The sequence below is a fragment of the Etheostoma cragini genome, chromosome 5, assembly GCF_013103735.1.
Source record: "Etheostoma cragini isolate CJK2018 chromosome 5, CSU_Ecrag_1.0, whole genome shotgun sequence".
Classification (NCBI taxonomy): domain Eukaryota; kingdom Metazoa; phylum Chordata; class Actinopteri; order Perciformes; family Percidae; genus Etheostoma; species Etheostoma cragini.
Genome location: NC_048411.1, coordinates 10766205 through 10776467, shown reverse-complemented (window position 1 = coordinate 10776467; position 10263 = coordinate 10766205). Strand labels below are relative to the sequence as shown.

The following is a 10263-nucleotide window of genomic DNA, read 5'->3' as shown; positions in this document are numbered from 1 at the left end:
CCCCCCCCCCCCCCAATTCTTCTGCTCTCCTGTTCCTTTTCTGACAGCCCTGGGAAAAGTTGTTGAATTTGTCAGACCTGCACGCATACAATGATCCCCAGTTTGTTGTCCAGGCAACAACGGAACTAGCCTCACTAATTCTGTCCTTTCAAAAGAACGAAAGGTTGAAGGAGATTGTAGAGAATGACTTTCTTTCTCATATGGGGAATGTTCATCAAACACAAAAGTAGGCCTACTTTATGGGGGGAAAGTTGATGCGCAGGCCACAGCGTCTGCAAGACGTCTGACCAGAGGGTCAGGCTTGCAGTCACGAAATATCTCCACACTTTAGTCTGAGAAGTTTTAAAGTTTGCAACTGAATCGATATGACAGAAAATAAATTGATTTTTGATAATCATTGGTTCCATGGTCTTATACAAGGCTGCCTTACAGTATTGATACTATACTGAATGTCTTTGGATTTTTAGACTCACCTTGGGCTCTAGGTTGTTGGATTTGTATTTTTTAAAGATGTCGGTAATGTGAAAAGAGTTAGATGCAGCAGTACAATATGTACAGCATAGCACAGATATTGAATCAAAACAATGGTCATTTTACATCGATAACTAGATAAATAGATAGATAGACAGATAGATAGATAGATAGATAGATAGACAGACATATAGATAGATAGATAGATAGATAGATAGATATTGATCCCAATAAAATGGGAAATTATAGTGTTACAGCAGCAAAATCAGTCACACAGCACAGAACATAAATATAAATGAAATGCTAGGATACAATATACATACATACAATATACATGAAATAATAATAGAAATAAAACACAAGAATAAATATTTGAACATGTACTGTACAAGTTCGTAATACAAAAATGTGCAACTGCTTAAACAGTATGATAAATTTATTTAAAAAAAGCAATTGTGCAGGTTTCACTTAGGTTGCATATATTGTAATTACATGAGCTTGTGTAGTTTATGCAGTATTTATGGTGAAATAAGCACAAGACAAAGATTTACTGGAATCATGAAGCTAATTTCTGTGCCATTCTTTTATGACGTGCAGATGTAGATTTATCAGAAACGTTCTACTTCTAATCCCCTACATTTCAGGGAAATTATGATGATTTTATTTTAACACCTGCCTTCATGCCCTCCTCTCCATTGTTGTCCTGTCTTTACTCCTGTGTAAAGTATCATTTAATGTTACAGTTAATCTCACCTCCATAAGTCACTCCAACCACCAAACCACCACTTCCACGTCCATGTCTCAAAAAAAAGTCTCACTCAGAGAGCAAACATCGTCACTTATGACACACTGGCCTGAACAACACTAACAACAGGGAGCATTACATAAATGAACTCTTGACACAGACAGAATTGTCCTTGTAATTATCTTCCTCTCTCTTGTGCAGGAATTATTCTTACTTTCTTTGTGTTCATCTTTATTGTTCATTTTCTACACAAAACCAACCCAAATAGGTCCTGTTTTACTGTATGTACTACTGTAACATATCAGAATCTGAATCAGCTTTGACCAAGTCTGCATAAACAAACTTTGGTTACTGTAATCTTTGCTCTCAAAGTACAACACTCACTTACAGTAACACATAAAGAATACTGTAAAAACAGATGGTCATGCGATTGAAATAACCTCAACAGCGGAGTATGTTTCCTAGATGGGAATCAGCTGTGATTGATCTATATCCATAACTTCAATCAGCTGTTACTCTCATTTACAGTAACAATGGAATGTAAAATTTAGGGGATGTATTTATGTTGCAATTATTTAGGTTTAGAACATGATGTTATCTGTGTTGACATATAGTGTGACAACATTTTCAAGTTTGTCAGTAAAAATCTATTGCTTAGGTCTAGGTTGATCTTGTGTGTAAAAGACGTAACTGTATGAATTTTGTTTGAAAGCAAAAAAAATATAATGTATATAATGTATAGCCTACACAGACAGATGCTGTGCCTACTGTGTTAAGAGTTTAGGAAAGTTGTTTGAAGTATCGAAAGTAAGTATTGAAAAAGCAGCCATAAAAAGCTGTATTTGAACAATGTTCCACAGATATAGGATTTTGCAGGTTGTGGAGTAGGAATAAGAAAAGAGTTCATGGATTTTGAATGTGGTCAATGAATGCATGAAGTGTGAAAGCAATGAAAAATAATTCTGAGTTTGACTTCTGTTTTGCTGACTGTGTGAAGACTGACTTCAGCCAATGCTTGGTAGTAATGGAAAACAACTCTAATACTCTGTGGTGGACTCGCATTTCGGGTTTTTAAAAGTCCAGAATGCTTAATCCTTGGCTTTCCTGCCTGTCTGTCTACTAGTCTTGCGTTCCTTTATTTCCATCTTCCAGGGCCCTGTTCAAACTTTCTGATTCCCAAAATTCAGAAGCAAGTCCTTTTCAACTGGGACAACCCTTTTCACATGGAAGCATATTCAGCCTTAAGAGTGTGACGGTCAGTGTACACCCTTCAACCTAATGCTACAGCTCCTATTCTCTAAAATATGTTACTCTTAAAGTCATGCTCCAAGTCATGTATGTAAAGCAATCACTGTTGTGGAAATATAGCGTAATTACATTTATATATGCTGTAGGACATTGGTCCATAAAGGACAGTTGGTGAATCCAGCCTGTAAACACAGACAAATCCAAGTCTGACAAAAGGCTTTTCAAGATCAAGAGGAGCTGTTGTCCTCCAAAGTAAACACAGACCTCTCGTAGTACTTTTCAACAGAGGTCATAGTTTCAGCAGAAATCTAATTAAGAGAAAAAAGTGACTTTCAGTAACATATGGTGAGTCATCAGGTTGAGGTCTACAGCTGTGTGGCAGGTGTTCATCAACGTTTGTCATAACTTTCTTCCCCATGCGAGCAAAGCAAATCTAGTATTCCTTTGATTCTCCTGTTTTATTTTGAAATGACAGTTACTAGCGTGTCAGCATGTGCAGGTGTGTGTGTGTGTGTGTGTGTGTGTGTATGTGTGTGTGTGTGCATGTGTGTGTGTGTGTGTTTGCGTGTGTATATGTGGGTATGTGTGTGTGTGTGTGTGTGTATGTGTGTGCGTGTGCGTGTGCGTTTGTGTGTGTGTGTGTGCATGTGTGTGTGTTTGTTTCGGTGAAACAATTACTTTTCAAAGCCACACTAACAATAAGCTTTTTATTCTGTTGTTCCTTTGACCTCTGACCTCCATCTAATTATCTGCTGATAATGTTTCCATAGGAGCTGTAACATTTCTTGTAACTTTTACATTTTAGAGTGGTTATCATATTATGTAAAAGTAAATTAGCATGTTAATCCAAAAACAAGTGTCATTAGCAAATAACTTTTGGTTTTAAATTTGTATCTGCATAGTGTCCTAGATTGGCTTTGTTTGTCCAAGAGATGTAGAGATGAATTTCAGGAGATGTAGAAGTCTAATAATGGGTATGACATTGCCTTCCTCCACTGACACACTGTAATACAGTAGCATTAAGAGCAGTATAAACAGTAAAAGAGAGGTGGCAGTGGATGAGCAATAGTCTTTTAAAGGACAAAAAGTTTAAATTCTACTATGCAGAAAACTGGATTTTTCATTTAATAATTCACAACGAAACAACAAGGGGACCTGACCCCGCTAAAGGCAAACGCTAACTTAGAAAGAGATAATAACGGCCTGAGAAAGGAGCTGTGTCCTGAATGACTGGCTACAGAACAGCACTCTTTGTTGTGGTTTTTACATGTTGTAGCTTTGGTCATGTGACATGGTGTCAGAGAATGCTGATGTTACGCCCCACTGCAGCACAAAGCAGGTTATTATCGGACAATGTGTATCTGTCATCGCTTCAGGAGATGGGCTTTTTGCACTGTCAATCACTGCTCAGTGTCAGTATGTCCCGCCTACCTTTGTCAGTCGGTGCTGCTGACCAGTATTTTTGGAAACTCACATGTTCCATGACTCCATCTATACGTTTATTTCCATAACAAATGGAGGCTGTGATCATTGACCAACCCACAGGCCTTTGCCTCTGGAAGAAAACCCTGCGGGTCTGACTAGGTCCATGAACCATGTCAACAGTGACGAATGAACTCACTCCCTGGATTAGAACTCAAAACCTCACTGTCATATGTTTGTGTTTTTGTCAAACACAGGTCCAAATACAATTTAGTCGCGATCTACTGTGGACAAGACGGTTTCACACAACACAACACAAACACAAAAGCTACAACACAAATACATAAGTTACAATGGAAGTGAGTGTGTTGTTGACAAATGGAGGCGGAGGAGGAAAGTTCTTGTATGTCTGAGAAGCAAGTGAAACATGGTTCCTTGCTAATTATGATTGCCGTTGCTATGTGATTGTCACTGATAAGTAATGTTGTTGAATATCTTTTTTTTTTCATGTGTATGCACTAGGGCTGCACGATATGAGGAAAATCACGCGATATGCGATAAGGTTGTTGAATATCGCGATAACGATATTTCTTGCAATAAATAAACAAATATTAAATGTACTCATTTCAGCATTTCTGCTGCTTTCAGTATTCTGCTAAAATACATAAAACTGCTTGTTGAATTCCAAACAAACAAATGGAAATATTTCCCAATTTGTTTATTGAACAAATTTAACATTGAATTGAATATAAAAGGCACAACTAAAAAAGAATGCCATTATCTTTTTAGACTGTAATTTTCTACAGATGTTTTCTTTCAACTAACACAAAAAATCTCTGTCTATCGCGATGTGTATATTGCGGCACTTGATATTGCGATAACAATAAAAAAACTATATACTGTGCAGCCCTACTGTGTACTCTGCCATTTGGGCTACGAAGCCACAGCAATAACATCATCTAAATAGATCCCAGCGTCTTTTAATGCAAGTATCTATCTGGTTGACCATATCTATCTGGTAATTGATCATCTCTCAGCGGCAAATTCCCTCGATAAGGTTGGTGTGGAAAGTGTGTGTGTGTGTGTGTGAGTGTGGTTATGGTGAACCTATATTTACATATAATAACAGATATTGCGTTACATTCAACATGCTCCTGCCTATTACAGTGTTGGGGGCGTATGTCAGACATACACACATAAACAGTCTATGTTCACGGTCATACATTGTTCATGCTTACTAAAATAAAATAAGTAGATAAATAGAACTGATAGTGTGTGGACTGTGGGACTCTGGACTCTTTTCTGTGAACTCTTTTGTCTCTCTTAAAGCCGTGTAAAAGGGTTTGTTCATACCCATGTCCTTAGTCTTACCTTAAAAATAGACACACACACACACACACACAAACACACACACACACACAGACAGACACACACACACACTTTCCATCGTAGCCTACATGGCAGAATACATACGTGGGAAAATACAAAGATATTGAACATCACTGGTTATTTGTGACAATGCCATAGCGACAGTAATCATAATGAGTAAGAAACCACGTTTCTTCTCAAACATACAAGAACGTTCCTCCTATCCGCCGGCTCAACACACTCACTTCCGCTGCGACCCACTTCTGTTGTTGCTCACGTATTTGTGTTGTATCTTTTCGGTGTGTTTTGTAGCTTTTATATATGTGTTGTAGCTTTTGTATTTGTGTTAAAGCTTTTGTTTTTGAAGTTGTGTTGAACCAATCGCTTTGGTCGTGTCAAATCAAGATCAAGACGATTACAACATGGGTGATGTACGTGATTGAGAGTGGTATGTGTTCAAAACATACCTCTTTCTCTGTTTCCTTTTTGCTCATGAGCTCATCCTATCCCTGTTCCACCACTGAGCCCAAAACCAACAAACAGCGCTGACTGAATAAAGCTGGCTCCAGTCACTCTGCCACTCATGAAGTAGGTGAAACAACTAAAAGGGCTATCACTGTTATGACCTTTATACAGAGAAAACACATCGCTCCCTGCAAAACATGTAACCAAATACATTCAGAGTGGTAATACTTGTTCCATATGTGCAAACTCGTGCAGTGCCGTATACCTTCTCTTCTAGTTGGATGGGTTTTTGTTTGGTGGGGTGCAGTTTTTACAGTGGCTGCCAGAATTCTGTGAAGCCATGCAGATGTGGCCGATGTGCAGATAAGAGAAAATGTCGGGTTGTTTGGAGACACAGCAGACTGCTGTGTGTGGTAACTAAGTTGTGTGATATACATTTAGAACAAAACCGTGTCATACAGGCTTAAACTGTGAGCGTCTAAGCTGTGTGTGCTTCTTTTACCTTTAACCCTTTTTACCATAATGACACACAACCATTTGTGAGCTTGTGAGATTATCAGCAGAAGAAAGTGTTTAGGCCTTTGAAAAAGCAAGAATATCGTTATGTCAAAAATCTTTCTGAGTGACTGTTCAAATGACCGGGATAGGTGGAATATTTTGTATCTAAATCTGTTCCAAGGATCTTCCAGAGAAGGGTCAGTTTGAAGGTGACACTAGTTCACAGGAATAGTTTGGAATGTGTAAATCTATTAGAAGTGTCTTAGAAAGGTGACGGTAACCCTATCCCCGGAAACAGCTGGATTTACATGTGTGAGGACAAGAAGAAAAGTACAAAGGAGGAGTTATTCTCTGAAGGTATTTGAATGCCTTAATGGATCTGGTCTGGGTCATACCTGTGATGAGGCTGGAAACCAGCAGGGGCAGCACTAGCATCTGAAGCATTCTCATCAGCAGCTCTCCAGGGAAAGAGAAGATCTTCACCTCTCGGTAAGACATGTTATAAGGCCTCAGAGCAAATCCCAGGATAGTGCCTGCAATGAGGATCAGATGGGGAAGAAAGGTCAAAACTTTATCAGAACATTTCAAGTTGTTTTTTGTTAACACGACTACACTTTAAAGTGTAACTCTCGCCAACTTAGGATCTTTATGTGAATTTACCCGAGTCAAACTTTTGTTTAAAAGTATAATAAGGACGGAATCACCACTTTTAAGATTTACAACTCCCTCAGCTGTTGGTTTTTTAGGTTGGCATACATCTAGCAAGTCAAAAATGGTCTAGGGAGGAGAGTAAAGATAGAAAGCTCCTAAAACTTAGCTCCATATAAATGGACGAATAATTTGTTGTTTTGTCGTACTGACCTTGTAGTTGAAAAAGGAGCCTCACATAAGAAGGACATTTCCTCCTATGGAGTCCGTTCATTCGCATTCGGAGATCGATTCTTTTTGACTGGCAAAGATGGCGGCGAGCGGAAACAACGACAGCTACAGTGAGTTGTTCTTTTTATTAAACTCTGTGTACACAAACAATGTTCTCAATGCTTGTGTTCATGTGTAGAGACCCTGGTGATACTTCCAGCAAAGATGCATGTTGTGTCGAGCCTTCTTAGAGTTTTATAAATAGGGATTTTGATGCTATCATAGTAGTGCCCCAGCACTCCCATTCAAAAGGCCATTTGACCCAAAAGACATAATACGCTAAATCTTAAAAGTGGCGCTTCTGTCCTAATTATGCTTTTAAACGAAAGTTTGACTCGGGTACATTCACAAAAAGACCCTTGTTTATATTTTCACTGGAGTTACGCTTTAAGAGAGTCCCATATTTGACACCTATAGTTGGATATAATCATTTTACAGCTAAATGTAGGTTATTTATGAATGAATGAGGATGGGGAGGTGAGGCATCATCTTTTTAATCACAACTGCCTTTCTAACTCCTGAATCATGCCTATGGATTGATGATGCATGGGGAGGTGGGCTACACTGTTACAGTGTAAAGTATGTGAGTATGTAGTCATTGGTGGGAAGGCTTGTATTGTGCAATGACGTGCACAGTAAGCGATTTTAAGCGGAGTAGGTCTTGACTGACTTTGCTGTGGTAATTTTTCTAACTTGTTTCTAGCGTGAAAATGTGTGCAGAAGCCCCTTTCTTTAGTCCCAGTGAAGACCCTCAACAAGCAGTTTATCCCAAGGACCACTAATCCACCAACACGGCCCAGGTGGCTGACCCAGCAGCCTAGAGTGAAGAGCACGCTACATTCATCAATCAGTCATAGGTGTTTGTCATGGCATTGTGTAATTCTAGCAGGGCTGCAGATGTCCTGGCAGTGGGTGGGCCTGGCTCATTTCCTACTTGGTAAGAGTCAAAGGTTAATGGGAACAGGTCAAAGGTCAGCTGCAGGGTCAGATTAAGGCCATTGGCTAAATTTACTCGAGGTCCCGCTGTCCTCTCATCCGGTGCGTTAGTTTCTATTCTTTATCTTTCTTTGGTCCTGCTATAGCTGTGTTGGTCAGACCAGATTGCTCTCTTCATCTTTACAAGGGGGAGGGGGAACATGTTGATAGATGGAGAGGAGAGGGACAAAAAAGAGCCTTCTCCAATAATCTCCATTTTTAGATCAACTGAAATACCAATCGAGTGCAGTGTCTGAACAGTTTCTTACATGATAAACTCACCAACAATGACAGCAGCGACGGTAAAGATCACAAAGGCATTTTTTATAAAGCATCCTTTCACATCCCCCTTCGTGATGTTCTGCACTCTCTTCTTGGCCAGCAGTGATCGGGACTGGATCCCGGACCGGATCTGGTGGAGACCACTCCGGGTTCGCTGTGGGTTCTCTCCATTGCTGTGAGTCATAGCTGCCACTGGAATCTTCAGATCTGATATGAACGTGCAGGAACTTGAACTCCACTCAACTGTAATGGGAACACCTTAAAGGTGCTGCTCTCTCTCTCTGTCACACCTCTCTTTTGGCTTGGGACTTCCAAATGTCCTGATTGAAAGGGAGGGAAATATTGTGAGTTAGCAATAGATAATTGAGAACAAATAACAACAACCACTCTGTCTTGCTCTTAGTTCAGTGAGACAATAAAGTTTTGTAACGTTACCCTTTTTTTTTAACTATGCTGTGTAATTGCTCTGCTACAATCAATGTGAATTATCACATAAAACCTACATACATTGTAGAGCACATACAAAGATGATGATGCAATAATCATACAGCACCCCCTCCCACCCCCCCAAAAGAAAAATGCATTATAAACTTAAAACCCTTTTCTGTCAATGATATGCTGTAAAGAACACGTGTTGCACCCACAGCTGTGAAGGCATACAGACTTCCTCATACGTACACACACATAAGTAACTGCAACACACGTGTGGTTATGCTGATTCAGTATCACACTCACACACATGCAGACTCACAAGCACACAGACACAGCTACTGGTCAAATGGTAAAATGCATTTGCACACATGTAAAATGGTAAAATATTAAGATAGAAGTTGTTTCTGTACCTTTAGACTTGATAACTTCCTCTGGAGAAAAGGCTCGGTTTTGTCAGGGGGAACGTTGTGGTTTAAAGTTCAATCAGCATGACTGGGACAGAGGAGATCTTTGGTTGTGAGCTGGTTAGTGTGACTAACCAGCAATGAAGAAAAAAGGAGAAAAAGAGGAGAGGGGAGGAGAAAGAAAAGGAGGGAGCAGCGGGGATGAGGGAATAAAAGAGCCAGTGAGAGGATGGAGGCGGTGCCATAGTAGAAGAAAAACTTGTCACTTGCACAGTGTGGGCTTGTGGGGAGGTGAGGCGGGAACTAAAAAAGTGAAGTAATTTAGAAGAGGGGTGTGTGTTTCAGACAGAGGGGATCTTGAGGAATAATGAGCTTTCCAAGCAGGAAAAAGAGAAAGAACCTTCTTGTTTTCTTATGTCCCTCGCAGGCTTCCTTTCAAATGATTTTTCACGCTTGATAAAGTCAGCCTGATTAGAGATTCCTGTGGAGAGAGAGTCAACAGAGGAAAAAAAGACCTCCATTCATCAAAAGATAATATGGAAGTGGATTAGCCATTCATACATTTATTTTGGCACATCTCCAACGAGCACACTCATCAATCTGTCTGCCTTCTTTTGCTACATTTTAGTTCATTTCATTTTTTCATTTGCACCAGAAAAAGCTCTTTTTTTTCATGGAAAAAGTTGGATTGAAGTTGGATAAGATCAACAAAGTGGGTAAATGTTTACCTAGTGGCAGTGGTGCAACCTGTGCTCTGCAACATTTGAAAAAATAATATGTGCAAACAGACGCGTGTCTTGCATTTGAAGGTTTTTGGCAAACTGACTGCAGTGCTACTTAGAAAATTAGCCACACGTGTGCCATTTAAATGTGATGACTACGATCCAGTGGTTAGGAAGCAGAGCACTGCACTGAGGATCACTGATGACGGGGAGTTTAGTTTGGAGGAAAAATGAAGGAGTTCACGGGTGTGCATGTGTGACTGGTGACCGCTGAGGGTGTGTTTGGAAATGTGTGAATGTGGGTGAATGTGGG

General features: G+C 39.8%; 1 protein-coding gene across 1 annotated transcript in view; it reads right to left on the bottom strand.

The window, feature by feature from the left end:
* slc1a3a (solute carrier family 1 member 3a) overlaps nt 1-9405 on the bottom strand; it is a 16566-nt gene extending 7161 nt beyond the window's left edge. The window contains exons 1-3 of the mRNA XM_034871128.1: nt 9235-9405; nt 8393-8712; nt 6613-6750 (exon numbers count right to left, since the gene is read on the bottom strand). Coding sequence (XP_034727019.1) covers nt 6613-6750; nt 8393-8576 — 322 coding nt within the window. The 5' untranslated portion in view covers nt 8577-8712; nt 9235-9405. The remainder of the gene's footprint in view (nt 1-6612; nt 6751-8392; nt 8713-9234) is intronic.
* Nucleotides 9406-10263: the final 858 nt, after the last annotated feature.